At 49.8% G+C, this 22635-nt stretch overlaps 8 protein-coding genes across 8 annotated transcripts; 6 read left to right on the forward strand and 2 right to left on the reverse strand.

Annotated features, from left to right (window-relative positions):
- Positions 1-693: 693 nt before the first annotated feature.
- Positions 694-4903, forward strand: HO173_001863 (uncharacterized protein; the record flags this gene model as incomplete). Its single annotated transcript, XM_037303799.1, has 7 exons — positions 694-3946; positions 4094-4117; positions 4172-4219; positions 4289-4329; positions 4404-4470; positions 4549-4743; positions 4836-4903. The coding sequence occupies 7 exons, from the start codon at positions 694-696 to the stop codon at positions 4901-4903; spliced, it is 3696 nt and encodes a 1231-aa protein (XP_037169521.1).
- An 867-nt stretch (positions 4904-5770) lies between these two features.
- On the forward strand, positions 5771-7860 carry HO173_001864 (uncharacterized protein; the record flags this gene model as incomplete). The annotated part of the gene is made up of 4 exons (XM_037303800.1): positions 5771-5941; positions 6082-6139; positions 6193-6995; positions 7150-7860. 4 exons carry the CDS (start codon positions 5771-5773, stop codon positions 7858-7860), a joined length of 1743 nt encoding a protein of 580 aa, XP_037169522.1.
- Positions 7861-8979: 1119 nt separating this feature from the next.
- Positions 8980-9699, forward strand: HO173_001865 (uncharacterized protein; the record flags this gene model as incomplete). Its single annotated transcript, XM_037303801.1, has 4 exons — positions 8980-9181; positions 9261-9293; positions 9401-9447; positions 9526-9699. 4 exons carry the CDS (start codon positions 8980-8982, stop codon positions 9697-9699), a joined length of 456 nt encoding a protein of 151 aa, XP_037169523.1.
- A 282-nt stretch (positions 9700-9981) lies between these two features.
- HO173_001866 (uncharacterized protein) lies at positions 9982-10620 on the reverse strand (the record flags this gene model as incomplete). Its single annotated transcript, XM_037303802.1, has 3 exons — positions 9982-10069; positions 10155-10378; positions 10450-10620. 3 exons carry the CDS (start codon positions 10618-10620, stop codon positions 9982-9984), a joined length of 483 nt encoding a protein of 160 aa, XP_037169524.1.
- Positions 10621-10881: 261 nt separating this feature from the next.
- Positions 10882-14438, forward strand: HO173_001867 (uncharacterized protein; the record flags this gene model as incomplete). Its single annotated transcript, XM_037303803.1, has 3 exons — positions 10882-11441; positions 11496-13524; positions 14280-14438. The coding sequence occupies 3 exons, from the start codon at positions 10882-10884 to the stop codon at positions 14436-14438; spliced, it is 2748 nt and encodes a 915-aa protein (XP_037169525.1).
- Positions 14439-15136: 698 nt separating this feature from the next.
- On the reverse strand, positions 15137-15721 carry HO173_001868 (uncharacterized protein; the record flags this gene model as incomplete). Its single annotated transcript, XM_037303804.1, has 1 exon — positions 15137-15721. The coding sequence occupies one exon, from the start codon at positions 15719-15721 to the stop codon at positions 15137-15139; it is 585 nt and encodes a 194-aa protein (XP_037169526.1).
- A 3391-nt stretch (positions 15722-19112) lies between these two features.
- HO173_001869 (uncharacterized protein) lies at positions 19113-19451 on the forward strand (the record flags this gene model as incomplete). Its single annotated transcript, XM_037303805.1, has 1 exon — positions 19113-19451. The coding sequence occupies one exon, from the start codon at positions 19113-19115 to the stop codon at positions 19449-19451; it is 339 nt and encodes a 112-aa protein (XP_037169527.1).
- A 1342-nt stretch (positions 19452-20793) lies between these two features.
- HO173_001870 (uncharacterized protein) lies at positions 20794-22427 on the forward strand (the record flags this gene model as incomplete). Its single annotated transcript, XM_037303806.1, has 3 exons — positions 20794-21060; positions 21217-21245; positions 21299-22427. 3 exons carry the CDS (start codon positions 20794-20796, stop codon positions 22425-22427), a joined length of 1425 nt encoding a protein of 474 aa, XP_037169528.1.
- Between the last annotated feature and the right edge of the window lie 208 nt (positions 22428-22635).

Genomic DNA, 22635 nt, shown 5'->3' on the forward strand with positions numbered 1-22635 from the left:
TAAAATTTTATTTTTTATTAATAATAATAAAAAATAATAAAAATAAAAATTTAATTTTTAATTTTTATTATTTTATTTATATATTTATTTATTTTAATAATATATATTTAATATTAATATAAATAAATTTTAAAAAAATAAAATAAAAAAAAAAAAAAAAAAAAAAAAAAAAAAAAAAAAAAAAAAAAAAAAAAAAAAATTTAAAAAATTTTTTATATATAATAAAAATATATATAAATATATTTATATTTAAAAAATTATTAAAAATAATAAAAAAAATAAAAAAAATAAATAAAATTAATAAAAATAAATAAATAAATAAATTAAAAATAAAATTAAAATAAATTAAAAAAAAATAAATAAATAAAAAAAAAAAATATAAAAAATAAAATTATTATATAATTAAATGTAAAAACAAACAAGCCTCCCCCCCCCCCCCCCCCCCACCCCCAAACACACCCCCAAAAACACAACAACCCCCAAACAAACCAATAGTTATCTAAGGTAGGCTTGGGTTAAACTTCGGTTAAAACTCACATCATTCATTAGTGCCGGATAACTATTGCCGTTGGTACCTTTTTTTCAAAATCGACGGTGAGTCAACCTCACAAAACACTTGCAGCTTTTGCTTTCTCCTCAACCACTGTTAAAACTCTCAGAGAGGCCAGGGCAATATCTTACCAACTGGCCAACATGTCCGACGCCGACTTTGCAGCAGTCAAGAAGCTGCAAGCAGAGCGCAACGCTGCAGCAGCAGGAAAGAAAGGTTCAAAGACTTTCGACCCTTCAAACCAGCGAACTGACGCATCGACCAAGGCTTCCCTAACTGAGAGCTTCGATACAGAGCTCTACGATCGAAATGGAGGAGACAAGTTTGCAGGTTATGATACTTCGATTGCAGTAGGTGGCGATGACGAGATGGGAGACGCGAATGGGGACGGTGGCAGTAGGAGGTTGGTGGGGCAGTATACAGCGACGAACGCGCAGATGAACGAGTTTGCGCATGGAGGAGGGGTGGAAGAAGAGGACTTATTGCAGGGCCGAGAAAGGCAAGCTACGATCGCCTCCCGACAGACTGATTATGAGCGCAAAGGTCGACTGGCGAGGGGCCCACTCACCCCAACTCGCGCCGATCCATTCGCGGCAAATCGTCAAGCAGGAGTCGAAGACCAAGGCCAAACCTATCGCGAGCTTATGGCCGCAAGAGATCTGGAGAGGGAAGAAGAACGAGTCAAGAAGCTCATTACAGACAAGCAAGCGACCGGAGAAGGTGGCGTCGTTGAGCATCAGGCCACTCTCAAACACGTGGACAGCAGCGACAAGGAAAACAGAGAGGCAGGTTCGACAGTCACAGTGGCCTCTGGGAGGAAGCGGAAACAGCGTTGGGATGTAGCAGGAGAAGGCACACCTGCTCCGGAGACGGCCGACTCGATAACCAAACGATCTCGATGGGATCAAACGCCAGCCCCTGGAGAGATGGCTATCGATGCTACTCCTCGACGCTCGCGGTGGGATCAAGCGCCATCTCTTAGTGATGCCACGCCAGTCGGCCAACAAGGCCTAGCAACTCCCATACATCCATCTCAATCAGGCGCCGTCATGATGCCCACCACTTTTGGGACTGACATATCCTCCCGAAATGCCCCTTTGTCTGATGAAGAGCTTGATATGATGCTGCCCGGCGAAGGCTACAAGGTCCTGGATCCGCCACCTGGGTATGCACCTATAAGGACTCCCGCCCGAAAACTCATGAGCACACCAGCACCTGTGGCAAGCTCGACTGGATTAGGAGGTTTTATGATGCAGGAACCGGAGAATGCCCGAGCGATGGGTAAGCAACTACCGACCGAGATCCCTGGCGTTGGCGATTTACAGTTCTTCAAGGCCGAGGATATGGCTTACTTTGGGAAGCTTGTTGATGGGGGGGATGAAAATGCCATGTCCGTGGAAGAGCTCAAGGAGCGGAAGATCATGCGTCTTTTACTTAAAGTCAAGAATGGAACACCACCCATGCGCAAGACCGCGCTTCGGCAACTGACAGACAATGCACGCCAATTCGGTGCCGGCCCTCTTTTCAACCAGATACTTCCTCTACTCATGGAAAAGACGCTCGAAGACCAGGAGCGCCATTTGCTTGTCAAGGTCATTGACCGCGTCCTGTACAAGCTCGACGATCTTGTCCGACCCTATGTCCACAAGATTCTCGTCGTCATCGAACCGCTACTCATCGATCAAGACTATTACGCTCGTGTCGAGGGTCGCGAAATTATCTCCAATCTCAGCAAAGCGGCTGGTTTGGCCCATATGATCAGCACTATGAGGCCCGACATCGACCATGTCGATGAATATGTCAGAAATACCACGGCCAGAGCTTTCGCCGTAGTTGCTTCGGCTCTTGGCATACCGGCTCTGCTTCCTTTCCTCCGAGCCGTGTGTAGAAGCAAGAAGTCATGGCAAGCCAGACACACAGGAGTCAAGATCGTTCAGCAGATCCCTATCCTGATGGGATGCGCTATCCTCCCCCACCTTAAAGGTCTGGTGGACTGCATCGGCGACAACCTCAACGACGAGCAAGCCAAGGTCAGAACTGTTACAAGTCTAGCAATCGCTGCACTTGCCGAAGCTGCCAATCCTTACGGTATCGAAAGCTTTGACGACATTCTTAATCCCCTCTGGACAGGCGCAAGAAAGCAACGAGGCAAAGGCTTGGCTGGATTTCTCAAAGCCGTTGGCTACATTATCCCTTTGATGGACGAGGAGTACGCCAACTACTACACAAGCCAGATTATGGAGATTCTGCTTCGAGAGTTCTCGTCGCCAGATGAGGAGATGAAGAAGGTCGTACTGAAAGTCGTGTCTCAGTGTGCAGGCACGGATGGCGTGACTGCCGGCTATCTCAAGGAGCACGTTCTTACCGAGTTCTTCAAAAGTTTTTGGGTCCGCCGAATGGCCTTGGACAAGCGAAACTATCGACAGGTTGTCGAGACAACTGTGGACCTCGGGCAAAAAGTTGGTGTCAGTGAAATTGTCGAGAGGGTGGTCAATAACCTAAAAGATGAGTCCGAGGCTTACCGAAAAATGACACTTGAGACGATTGAGAAAGTCATTGCGAGCCTGGGTGCCGCAGACATCGGCGAGAGGCTCGAAGAGCGTTTGATCGACGGTGTACTCCACTCATTCCAAGAACAAAGCGTTGAAGATATTGTCATGCTCAATGGCTTTGGTACTGTCGTCAACGCCCTTGGCACTCGATGTAAACCTTATCTCCCCCAGATTGTTAGCACCATACTATGGCGGCTTAACAACAAATCCGCCACCGTCCGCCAGCAGGCTGCGGATCTCATCTCTCGAATCGCCATGGTCATGAAGCAATGTGGTGAAGATGCCCTGATGGGCAAGCTTGGAATTGTTCTCTACGAGTACCTTGGAGAGGAGTATCCAGAAGTTTTAGGTTCTATACTTGGTGCGCTTCGTTCGATTGTCACCGTCGTTGGGATCAATTCTATGCAGCCACCCATCAAAGACCTGCTTCCGCGTCTTACACCCATCCTACGGAATCGCCATGAGAAAGTACAAGAAAATACCATAGATTTGGTAGGCCGTATCGCTGACCGAGGTCCTGAGAGCGTCAACGCCAGAGAGTGGATGCGAATCTGCTTCGAACTACTCGATATGCTCAAAGCACATAAGAAGGGAATCCGACGTGCAGCAAACAACACCTTCGGGTTCATTGCAAAAGCCATTGGTCCTCAAGATGTGTTGGCTACGCTACTCAACAACCTTCGAGTTCAAGAACGACAGTCGCGCGTCTGTACCGCCGTCGCCATTGGCATCGTTGCTGAAACCTGCGCGCCATTCACTGTTCTTCCAGCTCTTATGAACGAGTACAGAGTACCTGAACTAAACGTACAGAATGGTGTGCTCAAATCGCTCTCATTCCTCTTCGGTGCGTATTTCCGGAGCCCATGATTCCTCCTTTTGCTCAAAATCCTGAATCTTGAAACATGTTTTGGGAACAGCAACCCTGCAAGTAACTCTCAAGGTTCGAAAATGTTTCTTGGGAAGGCTATGCTGACTCAAGAATATTCTGCAGAGTACATTGGAGAAATGGGTAAAGGCAAGTACTTCTATTTCTTGTCTTAAAGAAGCAATGCTGACTCCTAGTGCGTAGATTATGTCTATGCAGTGACTCCTTTACTTGAGGACGCACTTACCGATCGTGCGTGTATACTCCAGAGCGATTCCTTCCTACTGCATACTGAGACATGCTGACTATGAGAACGTGAAGGCGATCAAGTCCACCGCCAGACTGCGGCCTCAGTGATTAAGGTACGTATTTTCGAAGTTCGGACATGTTTCCCTTTCGCAAACTCTCTTCGATCAGGCAATACTGACAATTGCAGCACATTGCTCTGGGCGTAGTCGGACTGGGCGCTGAGGACGCCTGTTGCCACCTACTTAACCTCCTTGGTAAGCAATTTCCCTAGCCCTTTACTTCCTCATCCGTGCCCATCTTAAAAAGGAAATTTACTGAATGAGAAATTGCAGTGCCGAATTTGTTCGAGACCTCTCCCCATGTCATTGACCGCATCACGGAAGCCATGGAAGCCATACGGAATGCTGTCGGTCCAGGGATCTTGTTGAACTACGTCTGGGCTGGGTTGTTCCATCCAGCGAGGCGCGTTCGTCAACCATACTGGAGGTTGTACAACGACGCATACGTCCAGAGCGCTGATTCCATGGGTAAGCACTTCTCCTGAGTTATTTCCCCCTTGCACACCCATTTTCGCAAGAAGCGCTCTTCAAAGAGAAATGCTTAGTGCCAAATGGTGTAGTGCCATATTTCCCCAGCCTTCCGAACGAGGATCACATGAACCGCCATGAGCTCGCAATCGTGCTATGAAGAGGCTTGGACGGTGATACTGAATGCAAGCCAAAGGAGGATATAGGAGTTTGGGGGTGAAGGCCAGAAGCAATGGTAGGATGAAATAGCCAAAAACTCCTCGGCTGGGGAGCAGTGGCCTACTTCTCACTCGTCTTGAGTATATGTAACGACAGGATAATAGTGCTTCGAGATGATCCTGAAAGTAATATACAGAATTCCAATTTGAATGTTCAAAATTACGCGAGACTCTCTGAATTACTTTCACGCTATGCTGTAGATACATGTATACTACCTTAGCGTACTTTGTGAGAATTTTACTAGTAATGTCTTCACTTCCGCAAGTCGCTGATTCGTAGATGAGCGGGATGTTCGAGACTTTGAAAGTGGGGTCTCTGACTGCGGGCCCGGGTAAAGTATGTTTCTGCCCCGCATCCACATGGGTGAAATGCCCCTGCTCATCTTCCTTTTCATCATCTACCTACCCTACCGTCTTGCATCACGCTGAAGTCTGTACAGTACAATCGGACCGCTGCGAATCTGTCCGGCCGAAAGTTTGAAAGAAGCAGCGTCTGATGATGGACGGCGAAGAATTGTCACAACGCTTCCTTCCGGACCATCACCATGCTCAATCGGCCCTTCAAGCTTCCTCAGCAATTGAAGGTGCCCCCCCTTGTACGACACACGGCATCTGCACACGCAGAGATGCAGAGATGCGGACATGTGGAGATGATGCGGGGAAGCAAAAAAGATCTAATGCAATGTAATGCAAGATCATAAGTAGGGTACCACTGTGATGACGTTCCGCCTTGGTCCTCCTTCTCTAATACCTTGGCCTGTCCTTAACAGCCTTGTCAAGCAATACAATTTCACCGTCTCTTACACAAGATGTATCTTTCTTCTCTCATACCGCTCATTGTCTTTGCGCACTATGTGCGAGCTCAGAGCTCAACGTCTTCTTACGTCGAGCCTACCGTGCCGACAGGTACACCCATACCGGGAGACTACAATGGCGCGTTGCGGCCACAGATTCATTACAGTCCGCCAATTGATTTCATGGTAAGTCGATGCAGGCCTAAGCCAAGTCCAATGTCAAGCTCCGCAAAGGCTTTCTTTTTGTAGGTCGTGCAGGAGGAGTAGAGTATTGAAATACAGGAGCGCAAAAAATCAACATGGCACGTCCTCTGACAGAACGATAGAATGATCCCAATGGCATTTTTCTCGACCCCAATGGCACCTATCACCTTTACTATCAATGTAAGGGTCGTCCACGTCTCTCTGAATGAGGCCAGCGTTGAATTGATCTTCAGATAACCCAACGGACATTGTGGCGGGTAACCAACACTGGGGCCATGCTACTTCTCGAGATTTGTACACCTGGGAGAACCAGAAGATCGCCATATACCCTGGTGCCGAAGGCGAAGGCATCTTCTCCGGCTCTGCAGTCATCGACGTGAATAATACGAGTGGTTTCTTCCCAAATCAGACCAATGGCGTCGTCGCTATGTACACTTTGAACACCGCGCAGGAGGAGGTGCAGGATATCGCCTACTCCACAGATGGCGGGTATACTTTCACCAAATACGCCAGCAACCCCGTCATCTCAATCAATAGCACCCAGTTCCGTGATCCAAAGGTGCTTTGGTATGCACCCACAAAGTCATGGGTTGCAGTCATTTCGTACGCTCAAGACTTTGTCATCGGCATTTTTACATCACCCAACCTCACCAACTGGACCCACGCCTCCAATTTCAGCCATGCCGGGCTCTTAGGACTTCAGTATGAGTGCCCAAACCTCGTCTCCCTGCCAATGCTCAAAAATGCTTCTCTTGCTGAGCCACTGGATCCTGCCAACTTTGCTTCGACAGATGAAATGTACATCTTGCAAATCAGCATCAACCCGGGAGCTCCTCAGGGTGGATCCATATCCCAGTACTTCCCCGGCACATTCAACGGCACCCATTTCACCACTGCAGACGCAGCCACCCGGCTCACAGACTTTGGCAAAGACAATTACGCTGGCCAATTCTTCTACAACATCCCCGCAACGTCACCCCAGATCAGCATCGCTTGGGCCAGCAACTGGGAGTACGCCCAACTGGTCCCCACTGGGGTACGTACATTTCGGAGCCGATCCTTCCCATTTGGTTCTGAAATTGAGTTGCAAGATATTTTTGGGAGCAAGAGGACCTTTCTAGTCCCGAGAATAGTCTCGCAACTCCATCACCTACCTCGTATAAGCAATGCTGACGCCGAAATCTGCGCAGCCTCTCGAAGATTTCCGCTCTTTCATGACAATCCCGCGTCTCAACGTGCTCGCAAACACAACACAATCAGAATACACCCTCCTCTCCTACCCTTATCCCTACTCTTCTCTCTACACAACACCAACTCCCCTAGCCAACTCGTCCACCCTCGCCAACACCTCGATCCTTTATGACTACTCAACTACCATCCCCAGCGGTGCCCTCTCCTTCTCCATGAACATCACCTCCATCCCCGTCGCCAACACAACCGGTACCGCGAATTTTACCTTTCTGTCCTCCATAACAGGCGAGTATGTCCGCGGCGGGGTGTTTCTCAACGGTGGTAACGGAGGCGACACGCCGGTTTGGTTGGACAGAAGCCATACCTATGGCTTCTCGAATCCCTTTTTCACCGATAAGTTCAGCACGAGTCTGTGGCGAGATCCTGATACGCAGGACTTTAGGTTGCTAGGGGTCTTGGATAGGAGTATTCTGGAGGTGTTTGTTAGTAATGGGGAAAGGGCGGGGACGATGACGTTCTTTCCACAAGGTGTGCTGGATACGGTTATCTTGGGGACTAATGATTTGAATCCTGGGGTCCAGGTTAGTGTGGAACTGTATGGATTGCGGAGTACGTGGGCTGGAGAGGAGAGTGGAAATGCTACGATGACGAAAAGGACATCGGGGCAGGTTATGAGGAGGGACAATCTAGGGCACTTGGGCCAAGCGTGATAGGTACCGCATGTGTGATCATCATGGGCTTTGCTCTTGCTCTTGTTAAATGACTTGAGTCTCTGGTGCCCGCAATGCCCAAAGCCGTACATAGCGTAGACAGCACAAAAGCAATGAATCGGAAAGTGCAAAAACCGCGTTCGCTGTCAAAGCTTCAAAAGCAACTACCCCGATCATGCCACAAGTCTGCCCAGCCTCTCCTCAGCATCAGCAATCTATCCCACTAACACTGGAGGGGAAATTTCCTTAACGCAGCTCAAGTTCTAAAGTCAGTAGTCCCTATCTACAGCGTCGTCAGCTTTTCCGCAATTCTTGCTGCAAATGCGGGGACGAGATTGCTTGAAGCGAGAGCAGGATATCAGAAGTCCGTTTAGATCATCGAGCCGGTAAAGGCTCTGACATAAGAGGTACCAGAAATATTGTGTAATAGGAATTATCATCATGTGATTGCTCGAAGGGAGGTATGCTAAGTGCTTGGAAAGAACGGCACAACGTACCTGTACCCTATATTTTGGGAAAAGCTCGTCGCTGTTGGAGATTCGCTCGGCTTCGGTGACTCTAGAAGCTCGGAAGGCTGTTGGATAGCAGACATAGAGCGTAACCAGAAGTGGTAATTAAGTAGTGAGTGAGCTGCCAACACAGTCGAATTCCAAGACGAAAGGTTGAGTTGCCAGCTTTACGCAACGAAAATCTAGGGACCCTTGGGCTTGAGGGTTTGCAAACACAGCGTTGTTTCGAAGAAGACGACTTTATATTGTTGCAATCTGTACGGCTCTTTGACTTCCAGATCCTGGAGCAGAACTTTGGCGTTGAGCTGGACTTTTGAGCATCACAGGGACTCCGCTGCAGCTGATGCTTTTCATCAGATAGATGAGCTAGCAAGGAAGAAGTATCCAGTCGCTGACGACATTGCGAATGGTATACCAAAAGACACCCGGATGCTCAGATCTTTGAAGCTCGAAGGCAGCTGGTGGCAGGCGGTTGCAAAGATTTCCAATAACCTCGGCCAAAACCCGCACTCGCTAAAACCAATTAGCGCAACTCTTGGCACCCACTATCAGACCTCAAATCAACTTCTCGCTCTAAACCTCAGTCAACGACACACGACATTCCGCAATCATGGGTCGCCTCCACAGCAACGGCAAAGGAATATCAGCCAGCGCGATCCCTTACTCCCGCACACCGCCCGCATGGCTAAAAGTGACCCCTGAGCAGGTGGTGGATCAGATCTGCAAGCTCGCAAAGAAGGGAGCGACGCCGAGTCAGATTGGTGTTGTTCTCAGGGATTCGCATGGGGTGGCACAGACCAAATTTGTTACTGGTGAGTTGGATACATACCTACGGAGAACAGGAGTCGATAGCGTTGAAGGTGTAGGGCGATTGCTAACATGGCGACATAGGAAACAAGATTCTGCGCATTTTAAAGTCGAATGGTACGCCAGACTCATTTTGAAAGAGCTAGGGACTCGTTCCTGCAGCGATTTCACACGACATTGCCTCTGCTTGGTCTTTGACTGACGGAGTGATTTCTTCATGACAGGCCTTGCACCAGAGATCCCAGAGGACCTGTACATGTTGATCAAGAAGGTAGCGTTGACCTCCATCGTCCCATTCTCTTTTAATTCCTCTGTTTAAGAGAGGGGACCTGGCGCTGACGAATATTAGGCCGTCGCCGTCCGCAAGCATCTCGAGCGCAACCGCAAAGACAAGGATTCTAAATTCCGTCTCATCCTCATCGAATCCCGCATCCACCGCCTTTCGAGATACTACAAATCTGTAGGTGTTCTGCCGCCTACTTGGAGATACGAGAGTGCGACTGCGAGCACGATGGTGGCTTAGATTGGGGTAAAAGTGATGCTGGAGCGTGGTGGAGTGTTGAGAGGGAGACGCGCTGTTGGTGGGAGGCACGAAGAGGTTGAGCAAGGACTGCCTGCAGAAGTTCAAGTCTAGTGCTACTAGGTACAACAAAATCCAAGATCTTGCAACCCAAGCCTACATTAATCAAACTTTTGGTACCCGTTTCACATGCTTCGCCGCATGTATGAAGACACAGCGGAGGGTATCTAATCGCCCAGAAACCCAACAACTCCATCGCTATGCATTTGGACCATCCTCTCGTCTTCAAGTAGTACTCTCCTGCTTGACCCCTTCCAGATCCTTACTCCTCTGCAGCAAAAACTCGCCTAGAACTTGTAGCGGATTCTCCGGCCTGTAGATCCAACACGTTGATTAGCCCCCCCCCCTTCCCACAAACATCCACAGTCTTCGACGTCCCGACAAATCATCGTACGTACTGATCAGCAGCCAACCTCTTCATCCCCTCCAACAGCACCCCCGTAACCTTCTCGTTCAAATACCGCCTCGCCGGCGCCCCATGACTTGCCGCTTTCGAAGGCATTGGCGGCGCCACCTCTGCTGCAGCGGTGCCGTTGACGTGCCGAGTGGGCGTTGCGGTGCGTTGCGTCGCTGGGATGGGGGTGGGTGGTATGGGAGCGTAGTTCATTTGGGGCAGTGGGGGCTTGAAAGTGAGGGTTGATTAATGAATGGATCAAGGGGAAAAGTGGTAGGCGAGGGCATGTGAAAACGTACAGCTGCTTCTGGCATTTCGGTATCGAGGTTGGGTTCGGATAGGGTGGCGTTGGGGGGGAGCACTGGTTCTGGGGGTGGAAGGTCGGTGATTGAGTGGATGTTGTCGATTGGCGGAACTGGGGTGGATGCGTCGGGGGCATCTGCCGGGGATTTGGGGGTTTCTTCTGCCATTCTTTTCGTTGGAATTGGCACAATTCTGGAGTGCTCTCTGGTGATAATTGTGTTCCGTTGGAAAGGCTCAGGATACTCACATGGGAGAATTGCTAGCGCGTCCGGGGTGACTTGCCTCACGCGACGTGCCTGTCGATCACTCGAGATGCATGATGCTCTGACTTTAATTCTCCTTGTTGGTCTTTCTATGTCGCCCGGAGAGTCAGAGAATCTGCTGTCAAGCATTGGAAAGATCGTATTCACATAATGTTTTAGACCAAAATGGCGTTGCAGGCACGAAGTCATGCATCTCATAACCAGATGCTTGGCCATCGAGTCCGACATCCCCCATCTACCAATTATGACGATGACTTCGAAACCCCGACCGGAAAGCGGCTCAAGAGACTCGATAGCACAGATAGCTCTCTATCTCGCGGAGGAGATTCAGACCTTGAGGATGAAGGCAGAACAACTCCGATTCAAAGGACCCCTGTTCGACCATCTCGAGAGGTCCCAGACTCAGAAGCAGACTCGGATGACGACGACAATATTGTCCAGGACGGAAACCCGAAAACAGAGCTCGAAAGTGCCCTACCTCCAGTCAAAACCGACAAGGAAGCAATTGCTGAATATGAAGCAACGAGAGCTGCTGAAGCGGAAAGCCTCGACCTGAATGGACGTCTGGGCCAACGGAAATGGCTTCCGGGCAAGAGCTCCATCTACGTGGATGCTTTCAACCTGGCTCTAGAAACTGTGCTGGAGGATGAGTCACACCTGTTTAATGAAGCTGAGATGGCCGTCTTTGAGCAGTGGACGGACATGAGTTACGAGGGGCAGTATTTGTAGGTAAGACTCCATCTTGATAGACTCTTGACAAGATTTGATGTTTTCGGCAGGTACGTAAGACTGTTCCTCCGTAAAACTGCAGCATGGCATAGAACCAATCGGTTGAAGTACTACGGAGACATCGCAGATCTACCAGCTGCTGTCAAAGATCTTTTGGAGCCACGGACACTTCCAGCAGTGAAGCACTCTGCCCAGACCAATCCTGGCGAGGCTGAACCTCCTAAAGAAACCGTATTGCACGACACGTTCACTTTTGCAGACGGATCTGGCCGTCACATTGACACACTGGAAGAGGCATCATCTCTCTTAAAGCTAGATGAGCTCAAAGCTGTTGCAAAGGAAGCGAAGGTCCAAGGCAAAAATAAAAGCGAGCTGTTGAAGGCACTACGGAAAACGAGTCAGGGTCAAGGTGGCCTCGGATGGGCCGTTTTGAAGAGATCGGATACAGAAGAGCCTGAGCAATCAGAAAAGGGGACTCTAGCAGATGAAGAAAGTTCCGAGGAGAAAGAAAACCTCGATGGTACCAACGTCAACCGGGACACTCATTTTGTCCGGAAGATATTGGCAAGCACCGGGCCTTGTATACGTCTCTCAGCGCCAACGCTGAAGCTATTTGAGCGGGTCCACCTCGTATTCTATCGCTCGACGGAGTGGACGGAGAAATCCCTCACTACGATCATACTTGCTCGGATAGCAAGGCGCAATTTTCCGGAATACATCGTCTCAAGATCAACGAACATCTTCTCTTCTAGATCGGACTTGCTGGAGTTCGAAGCTTCCATCCGTACACAGTTCAACATCGACTTCATCCTTGAATTCAACGGTACTGTAAGGAAGGACGGCCTGCAGAAGGTCAAAGATGTTTTCGAAGAGGTTTACCCGCGCTGGCAAGTTATCCTCAAGGAAGAGCAGCGGAAGGAAGATCGCATTTATGAGAGCGGAGAAGGAGCATACCTCCGCCGCTTTTCGCCCGCATGGGTGTACACCAGGATTGTCCACAAGGGAACGTATGTACTAGGACGTTTCAAGGAGCACGAACGAGAACACCAAATGTTGACCGAGCTGCTGATTCAGCGGTTATTCCATGCGGCAAGACGAGGAGCCTGGTATCAGCGGAAAGCCTTGTTGGAGGAGCACTACATGTGGGCCCTCAAGCCGGATGAAGGGCGTTCCGAAGATGCTCAAAAGAAGCACTGGAAGAAGACTGCTCTTCAGACGTGCGAGGATGGTCTGCAAGACAGAGAATGCCATCTAATCTACCACTACGACCTGCAGAAACGGGTCATGAAATTAGAAAAAGCCCTGAAAATGGTGAAACGAGAGCAGCATGACTTTGGGCACGTTCGTTTGGGAAAGCCAGTGGAGAGATTCGTCGAGGGAATCAGGATTGAGAAGGAACGTACACCGAGTCGGAATGGCACGCGAAGAGACAGCGATGCGGGCCCTCGAAGAGGCGGCAAGACCATCTGGGTTGATGAACGGGAGGGTGGCGGCGAATGCAGCGTGGAAGCAATGTGCCTGAGTTGGTATCGAGACCAAGGCTGGAAGGGCTACCACTCAGAAGGAGGCATTGTTCGAACGCTCTTCGGCTACCTGTTTTACGACGTGCTCTTCACCTACATCCCCAACGTCTTCCAAACGCCTTATCAAGCCTGCCCACTCGATCTCCACACGGACGCTTTCTATCCCTCTCGAGCTTCAGAGATCAACCATCGCCTCGTCGAAATCGGCAACGGCGACGCCTCAAGATTGCTTCAAGAAGTCTACGACCGCGAACACGAGAAACAGACCTGCGTTGTCGGTATCGACTGGTCCTACGACTTCGATGACTTACTAGACATCGTCAAATGCTTTCAAGGAGAGGCTTTGGCGACTATCTGCAAAGTCATGGCGCAGGAGTATCAGCAACGAGGAGGCGGTATTCCGGATCTGTTCCTTTGGCATCCAGATAATGGCGAGGTGATGTTTTCGGAGGTGAAAAGTGAGAATGATCGCCTGAGTGATACACAGAGATTGTGGATCCATGTGCTGACAGGAGCGGGTATCAAGGTCGAGCTTTGTAATGCTGTTGCTAAGGAGGTTAGGACTCAACGTTGATGCTAGGAATCAAGATCAATTGTTTACACTGCTTTCGCCACCCTTCGACTGCGATTGCATTTAGGATCACAGACCTAGGGGCACCGCTAACCTGCCCTCAGTCAGTTACAAAGCCAGAGATTTCGAGAGTTTGCCACCATGAGCAATGGGCATCAACGAATAGCTGCGCCCTTTTCAGCTTCAATCATGCTTGAGTCGTAAGCCTAGACTTAGCTGCGTAGCCGATGCCGCTATCGTACAGAACCCAAGCCTCGCCGTTGACAGCCTCCTCGTTAGATACCTCCGACCGTGGCACTTTACGGACCGCTATTCCTTCCAAATTCGATACTGCAGCCGGATTGATCCCTTCTGATATCCGTACGATGGACAATCTAACCAACTGCACATTTTCTCTTTGTCAGCTCTTGCTCCTTAATTGGACCATCCTTTCAGGCAACAAAATTTCCTCCAGTCCAAGCTTTTTCTACTTCTTGTGCATTCTTCCTCTGCTTCACCTTCCACCTCACCTCACCTCACCTCACCTCACCTCACTCCACCTCGCCTCGCCTCGAGACCGTACCCATAGCTATCCAACCAGCGAAGTCACATGCATCACTCAATGAACCTACGCATACTCGTGAGCATATGCCGCGACTTTGACTCTTGGTCCGAGGATTTGGCAAGAAGATGGTTCGTTTGGATAGCGTCGACTGTTCCCGCTTATGAGATGAGGATGGCGGGGCGCTGATGGGCGATAGAAGCGTGGAAGGAGGGGAGTGCGGGAGGGCGTTTGGATGCTGAGTGAGCGGACACAGATGGGTGGCCGGGTTAGGCCAGGAGGTTTTTGGTTTGCTGATATGCTTTATGAAGGATGCGGGAAGGATTTCCGTGTGTGTGTGTGTGATAAGGAGATGTAAGGATCCATGATGATGGTGTCCGGCGACGTGGTAGAGAGCCTTGGGTTCAGCTGCGTGGTGCAGGAGAATGGTCGGCGAGGCTTCGGGCGTGTGATGGGAGGTGTACGGCACTGACTGAGTCTGGGAGTCGTGAGTGCAGCAGTAGAGGACGTCATCTTATATCCGCGTGTCAATGTTCACACAGTCGCGAGCTTTTTCTTCTCTATCGTGTTGCACCTACCTTGTTCCCAACGGTGCCCTGACGCGGAGCCATCACCTACCCTCGGGATCCATGGGTTGCAAACGCTCCACTGCCGCAATCCCGCCCCACATCGTGCCCGCGGCTTTTCTTCTCCGAAGCCGCAGTCAAGCTGACGACTTTGATGAAAAAAGAGAGGGTGGAGGCGGAGCCTCGGGGCCAGCTGGTGGCTGTGTGTGTGAGGGCCTAGAGAGGGAAGGGAGGAGGAACGATTAGTAGTACCTACCCATCGCACAATGGAAGATTCAAGAAGCCCAATATGATGGCAGCAACGTCAAACGCCAACATCAATCCAGTACTCCCAGCGCCTTTTACCCAGGACAAAGGAAAAAAAGTCATCAGCTCAAATCGGTCACCGCCAAAGAAGAGAATTGTTTTGTATGTTTGTGCCATCTGGGCTCTTTGCGTTTTTTTGGTTGTTTTTTGTGGTTTTCGGTGGAAGCAAGGAAAAACGAGATACTCAAGCATCAACCATGTCCACGTCCCCCTCATCGTCCTCGGCCTCAGCATCAGGCCCCTCACCGACGAACTTGGTCTTGGGGAAATGCAGCTGACCGCGCCCGTGCGGCTCGATCCACCTGTCGACGTCGAACACCTCGTCGTGGCGCGCCCAGCAGACCTTGACGATCCAGCGGTCGACGATGCGCGTGGTGTTGTGTTCGAGCGCAAAGGATACGGTCTTGGGTTCCTTCTCCTTCTTCTTGATGGCCTTCGGGTGCTCAAGCCTTTGGGCAGGGCGAGCGGCGTCACGAGGGGCTTGCTCGACGCTGACACACACCGACGTGCGGGCGACAGTCTTGGCGAGGTTCGAGAACAGTCGGCGAGGCTGTCCGAGGTCCAGGGCCGAGAGTGTGCGGTAGCGGCGCGGTTGGGGTGCGCTGGGGAGAGGAAGGAAGTCTGCGAGGGGAAGGAGCTTGGTTGGTCGAGGGACGATTGGGGGTGGTGAAGGAGGAGGAGGAGGAGGGGTGATGTAGGAGGGTAGGAGGAGGGTGGAGAAGACGAAGATGAAAGGGAGGGAGGAGAGGAGGGTGAAGAGGGGAGACATTGCGTCTGTTGTTGATGGGGTAGGATGAGATTGGTTTGGGGGGGAGAGTAGCAGTGAGAGAAGGTTTGTGAGTGCGTAAGACAGTTTGTGAGCTTGTTTGTGTGTGTGCAGAGTGTGTAGTGTCTATGATGAGAGCGTCAGGTACTCGAGAGTATCAGCAGTCAAACATTCGACGACGAGAGAAGGAGAGTCGGAGAAGCTGGAGTGTTTTGTACTTCGGCGGCACCCTAGCGTGTAAACAACTGGCATAGCAACGGCGGCAGCGAGCAGAAGCGAGTCGAAGCCGGCGGAAGAGTGATGTGTTGAGAAGATGAGTAGGGCTGGTACTTATCTCCGACGATTCTCGAGAGGGCGCTCTTTTCAGCTGGCTTTCCTCAGGCGGCTTTCCTCGACCAAGCTCAACATGCCGAGACTCCAGCAACAAGGAAGAGCTGTTCCGACTGTTTTTATTGGCTTCTTTGCACCTGTGAACACCCATCCAAGCCCGCTTCGTTGGTATTCCGATGCAATACCCCCAGATCGGTATCCAGGCTTTTGCAGTCCTCTCGGACTTCGCCTTACTACCTCAACTCTCAACCAATCCATTACCACCGCCTCATACTCCGGATGCCTGCATACCGGCGAACCTGGTCGGTCCCCTGGATTCACCAGCTTCAGGAGCAAATCGCCTGGGAAAAGACTCGGCGAGGGAAATACCATAGGTACAAGAGTTCGGGCTGTGCTCAATGCTTCTTGCGTTTGACCACGGATCGCACTCGGAAGCGTGGATTTCTCACGGGCTTGGAGCGTGGACTCGCTGCCAACAGCAGCTGTTCCTGCTTAGAGCCTGGCCCTTCTCGATTTTTTTCCAATTGCTTCAAGCATTGTCCTTCGGGGTTTCGTTGAGCTTCGTGAAGGCTAAACTTCACGAAGCTGCATCAAGCTGCGTACATATTATCATAATGGTCACAGCAGAGGAGACGATCTCTAGGAATGCCATCATATACGCGAAGGAAATATCGAGGCTATAGGACTGGGAACTGGAGGCCCAAAAAGGATGGTCAAGCGAAGGTCTGCTTCGATTGGCGGCGGCAAAGAAGGTGCATTCAATCTGGACGACGAGATCCACGATGCTGCGGAAAATCAGGATCGTCGGTAGCCAATCTGGGGTCTGATTATTGAAAAGGAAAAATGCTTGTTGAAGGCTACCTACCTTTCCCACGACTATAGTCTTCACTCTCTTTGTATCCGCTTTCGGCTGGGGAACGAATCAGTCACTCCGCGTGTTCACCTCTCCGAACCCCGTTGCGAAAAGCAGTTTCTTCAATTTACGCAACACCGCTACAAGCGTAATGTAAAGTTCAGTTCTCCCAGGCTCAGGTTGCAGCCCAAACAGCTGCGAGTACCCTCTCCGCAAGGAATCAAGTACATATTCAGCCGTTTCTATTCACTCTCAAAGAGACACATCCATCTGACAAAGCTGAAGCGTCAACAAGTCCGAAAGACACGATGTGTTATTGGAAGGTCTTACAACATACTATTGTATTTGAGGCGATAACGTTCATAGGTAGGCTTGCCGAATATCTCTTAGGGCTAGGGCTATGTGACCAAAGTGGATGGAGCAGATGAGGAACACGTCTGCAAGACTGCACGTACCTGAAATTTCCTTGCAACTCGTTCAAAGATTTCTCTGTCACCCTTCAATGACCTGGTGCCTACGGTGGTAGTACCAGTACCTTAGTAAGGGTCGCTGAGTGTCGTCTAAGTGAGCTGACTGCTATGTAGCTTAGCTCAAGCCACTAATACACGAAGCGGCATAAGCGGACCGTCCCACCATTCAATTAAGATACTTTAATGCAGCCAGGCACAGTAATCCATCCTGTCGAGGCCAAGTCTCGATTCCTGAAAGATACAAGAGCCTTACTATACAACCTTTCTCAGTACGATGCATATCAACACTTCCTCTTACTCACCAAAGCTAACGATATAGCTTGTCGCCCTCAACTATCCGTGTCGAGTACCTAAGCAATCCCATCAGCCCCTGGCGACTTCTTCTCCAGAGTTGTGGCTACGAAGAATTATCCCACGGAGGCAGAGCAAGACAGTCAAGCCTCTTGCCATGACATGACTTACTAAGGTAGATTCCGATTTTGGCGGAATGATAGATACTCAGATGATCTGTCTCAAATGTATCACTTACATTACCCCAATACCCACCCCCAATACCACATCCTCGGAGCAACTTGAGAAAGGGCCAACCCTCGCAACAGGCCTGATTTGGGTTGACCATGCTACATAGTAACGGTAGTATGTCGCTACCTGTTGATCGTGCCACGCACTCCCCAAGGTAGCGAGGCAAGTACGTGGCACCATTATGACCACTGTGACCAATATGACCACCGCACCCACTGGCACTCACCAGACACAGTTTGGCATTTCAACAGATAGCTAGATGCATGACATCAAAAGCCATGGCCTGCTCCTCACATCTTCAAGTCTCCAACTGCCCTGCTTTCTTCTACATGTTACAAGTTGATAGTACATTATCCCACCTGCTCCTGTGTGGTATTCTTTGCCGGTAATATTTGTGCCCACATTCTGCCTTGCTGTAGACTTTCCTGCTCCGTGGTATCTGATGTTGAAGCTTGTTTACCGACCTGGTTCGTTGCTGTCTCTATCTTACTTTCCACCTTTCCTGCCAGAGGCACGTCTCCACGAGACTTCTTCGGCCCGTGCTTGCCATCTCAGACCAATTCTTTGCTAAAGCGTTTGCAGGTGCGAATGCGCAAGTCAAATCACAGTCCTCCCCCTGCCCTTCACCGTCACTCCGAGCCTTGCGGGGGCTGCAATAACTTTACTCACGACCGCCGTTTCCTCACCGACCTTTCAGTATTCCCTGGGCTGCGATGGATCCTGCAATTTGGCTACAATCCCAAGTCAGGCGATTTGCGTCGACAACAAGAACCATGTGCCCACTTGCCCGACCCTGGCTAACATTTTGGTCAATGGAGCTTGCGCTGCAGCTTCTGGTCAAGACTTTGCTCAAGTTATAGATTGTATCAACGCTCCATTGGGGGGTTCCACTGGGACTACAATGGTCTCATCTAGTTTTCTCTCCAACGCCGCTTCAACCACGGCATGGATGCTGAACTCGAGCACCTCGAGCGTGTTCCCCACCATAATCAGTATGGCAGTTCAATCAACTCCCTACGTCAATCCAAATCCTTAAGGATGTAGTAGTAGACGGGCGATGTAAGCTTGCAGCCGTACGTATATCTGTACCTGAAATATTCACTGACAGACCCTGTCATTAGCTCACAGGATTTGGGCATCCCAGCATCTATCACGACCATGTTTTGCGTCTGTAAGGGTACCACTTCGTAACTTCAATCCACCGTGATATCAGATTGCTATGCGCATATACATGCTCGCCCTTTGCCACATCAACATCCATGCAGTTACAGACATCCTCGCAAATGTCGTCTGCAGTGGCCATCGCGACTGGGTCGTCGTCTATGTTATCCTCAAGCGCATCGAGTTTCAAACCACATACGATCCTCACTGGTTTGCGTTCTGGGGGTTACTCCCTTGCCAGCTGTTCAAACTCAATACGTCCGGACCCGGATTCTCCCGATTATGTGACCAAATGCTTGTATTCCGATTGCCAAGAAGCCAAAGACGTACTTTGACCGCCAGATCTCTTCATTTAAACATTGGGACCGTAAGGATCACGACTGGTGACAAGGACTGAAGATTTACTCTATGATGGCGATCGTAGTCGCTGACTTCACGCTTACAGCATGCTTCCACAGGTTATATTATTGTGGTAGCAGGTATGATAGTACTCTTCTCTCCACGAACCCACAGCCCCTATTCGCCGACCCTAATCTCAACGCTGACGCAACTAAGATGCCTACGAAATTCAAGTCGTCTTGGGTATTGAAGACAATTTATGGACACGAGGCGATACAAGAATATTTACATCCTGATAACATTTGATTAATTCCACACTGCAAAGCTATGTCATTCCTCTAGAGCGTCAGTATAGAGAAACCTTGGCACAAGCACATCGAAGAGGAATTGAGAATCTGGAGAAAGGCTGTTGGAGTGTACTTGGGAAGAGGAGAGGCGTCTTTGGTCGTACGTAGTGTCTTCTATGTATTTTATTTTGCAGTGTCATATTTTGCAGTGTAGATGCAAAAAAGGTTTTAACAAACGGAAGTGAGGCATTTGAACCGACTAGGCGTCGGATCTCCGGGTATTGGGGTAGCTGGATATCATCGCGGGTAAGTACCTTACAGCATCGGAAGCAGTTCGAAGCCATGATCCCATCAACAAACCCCGCAAACATGAAATATAATTGTGGGGGTGGAGCTGTGGGGTAAATGATTCGGCCCTTCTTGCTTTTTTTGCTGCGGGCTTTGCTTTTGTCGAAACTTTGTTCGTCGGGACTCGAAACCCTCCATTTCCGGCTTACCTTTCGAGTCTCGATCGATAGGTAGATGAGACGGGTGGGAGACAAGGCGCACACACTGTGGGGGGATCGATGAGAAGAGGATTCGAGCAGTGTGGGAAGAATGTGGTGGAAAAACAGCGACGGATGACGACGTCGAGGGGTTCAAAAAAATTCATCTTCCGGCAAATGACGCCTTACCCAGTTGAGGACTAGCGTAGCTGCGTTGCCAGCCATTGCCAAGAATTTCAGACCTTTGTGCATATACGCTTATAGCTTATCCCCGGACCCGGCGCAGCGGTTCATTTCGTTGTTTTTCTCACAGCATAAAAAGGAACGCTGTTTTCCAGCACCTACGTGAATTGCCAATAAATAACCCCCCCCTCCTGCTCTTCATGAATTGCATGGTGGATGCATCGACTTTACTACCTTCCACCCCGTCCTCTGCTCACTGGCTACCTCAGTAATAAAGGACCTTAGTGCCTCCGCTTTACAGCCTCTTGAGAGGAAATACTTATTGCTGCTGAAAGCATCGGATCCACCAGCGTGAGATCAACTCATCGAGGACTGCTCAAACCCCTTGTCAGTGACAGCAGCATTTCCCACACACACAGAGAGCACGCGGCCTACGAACGCCAAAATGCCAGCAAGCATCAATGACCTGCCTTACGAGCTCCTCTCACAAATCCTTGAAAATGTCATTTGTTTCAATGTGGAGCAGAATTCTCGCAGGACGTATGGTTTCGACATGGAATTGCATGCCCCACCGGATCCAGATGTACGAATGCAGCGGCTACTCAAAGGCCTTATGACCCCGGATTCTGTCCGATGGACTGCCTCCAACACCATCCGGCGGGTCAATTCGCGATGGCATGATTTAGCGTTAAAGTACTCTTTCAGAGATCTGGTAAGCACCATTTCTGAGTCAGTTCTTCCCTTCGTATATCCTTGTTCCAGTCTTAGCACATATATGAGGAGCAAAATCGTGTCTCTTCTCCTTAGACATGCCTTCAGACTCAACAGTCCGTCCAAACGGAGATCTGCTGACTCCGAGATGGTGTAGTACGTCTTGTCTTGGCGTGGAAGCGAGAAGTAAGCCCTCTTGAGTTTCATTGTTTCTGTGACCATACTTATCTCTGTCCCAGGCACATGCTCTCAGGCGTTGTACGGACTACATCATTGGAGCATCTGAGTCTCTCTACTTTCTCGGATTCTAGCACTTTTTTGAGTAAGACAGCTAGTCTCCTTGAGAATCATCCTACACTCTCATCGTACATTCGAAGAATCTGGTTCGACGGCTACTATGAAGCAAAAGAGAGCGCCATGATCTTCGGAATTCTTCGTCAGTGCAAGAAGCTAGAAGATCTCTTAATCCCATGGACAACATTGAGGCACGGAACTGTTGCAGGTTGGTCGTCGCTGTTCGGAACTAACGCCGCTGGTCCATGTGTAACGTCTCTTGAGATCCGAGCAATGAATCTTCCCAAACGTTCCCCGGCAATGAAGAAGGAGAATCATTTCGGCAATAACGCGTTGGAATCTACCAGCGTTGACTTCAATAATCTTGCCTGTCTGAGGCTCTTTGGGAATTCAAAGTTCATGACCATCACCGACAAAGACCTGATGGCTATAGCACGCACAGCGAGCAACCTCCGGGAGCTCCATGTATCGAATGCCGCCTCTCTTGGTCCCAAAGGTATCGGAGCTCTCATACGTTCTTCCCGGTTGAGCTTGGAAGTCTTGGAGCTCGATGGCTCCTCTCAAATGGAACCCGAAGAACCAGAGCAGCCCAACAGCTACAGCCATCTTCGACTGCCTCGACTCATTGCACAATGTCCCCTTCTTCGCAGACTGAGGCTTCAGTCCGTCCACACGTGCAGAGATATTTTCGCTTGTGACGATGTTGCTTGGAGTGGTAAAGTACAAATCTGCTTAGGAGTCACCAGCTACTTCCAAGTACCACAACCCGACGAGGATACCACAATTTTATATCAAGTTCTTGATCAAGCACGCTGTTTCATGGATTCACGAACGCGATCCGACAAGAATCTTGTTGACATTGAGATCTTCACGAGCGGCTTCATATTTGAGCCCGGGTGCGCACTGGTCCACGGTGATTTCCCAACGACTCATGCAGTCCGAGGACCATGGCTCGTCAAGAAAAAGGAGTCATACAGAAATTCGCAAATGAATGGCTACGTGAGCGCATTCCCTTTTTGCATAACTGAGGACGAATTTAGGGATGGGTTGATCAAAGGCTATGTTTGGATATAACATACATATGGCGGCCCCAAGTATCATATGCGCCGGAGGGATCCATGTAACCAGCGGTAGACTTTCAACAATTCAGGCCGTTTGGCAAGCATCGCTTAAAGACCCGAGATCGAGACCACTAGATTGTGGATCACGGGCCCTCGAAGCTTGGGGAAGGGCGTTCGACAACTTCCAAGTGTCTTTTCTGATACGAGCACTGCCTATATAT

The sequence above is a fragment of the Letharia columbiana genome, assembly GCF_014066305.1.
Source record: "Letharia columbiana isolate WasteWater2 chromosome Unknown Sc0000003_s0, whole genome shotgun sequence".
Classification (NCBI taxonomy): domain Eukaryota; kingdom Fungi; phylum Ascomycota; class Lecanoromycetes; order Lecanorales; family Parmeliaceae; genus Letharia; species Letharia columbiana.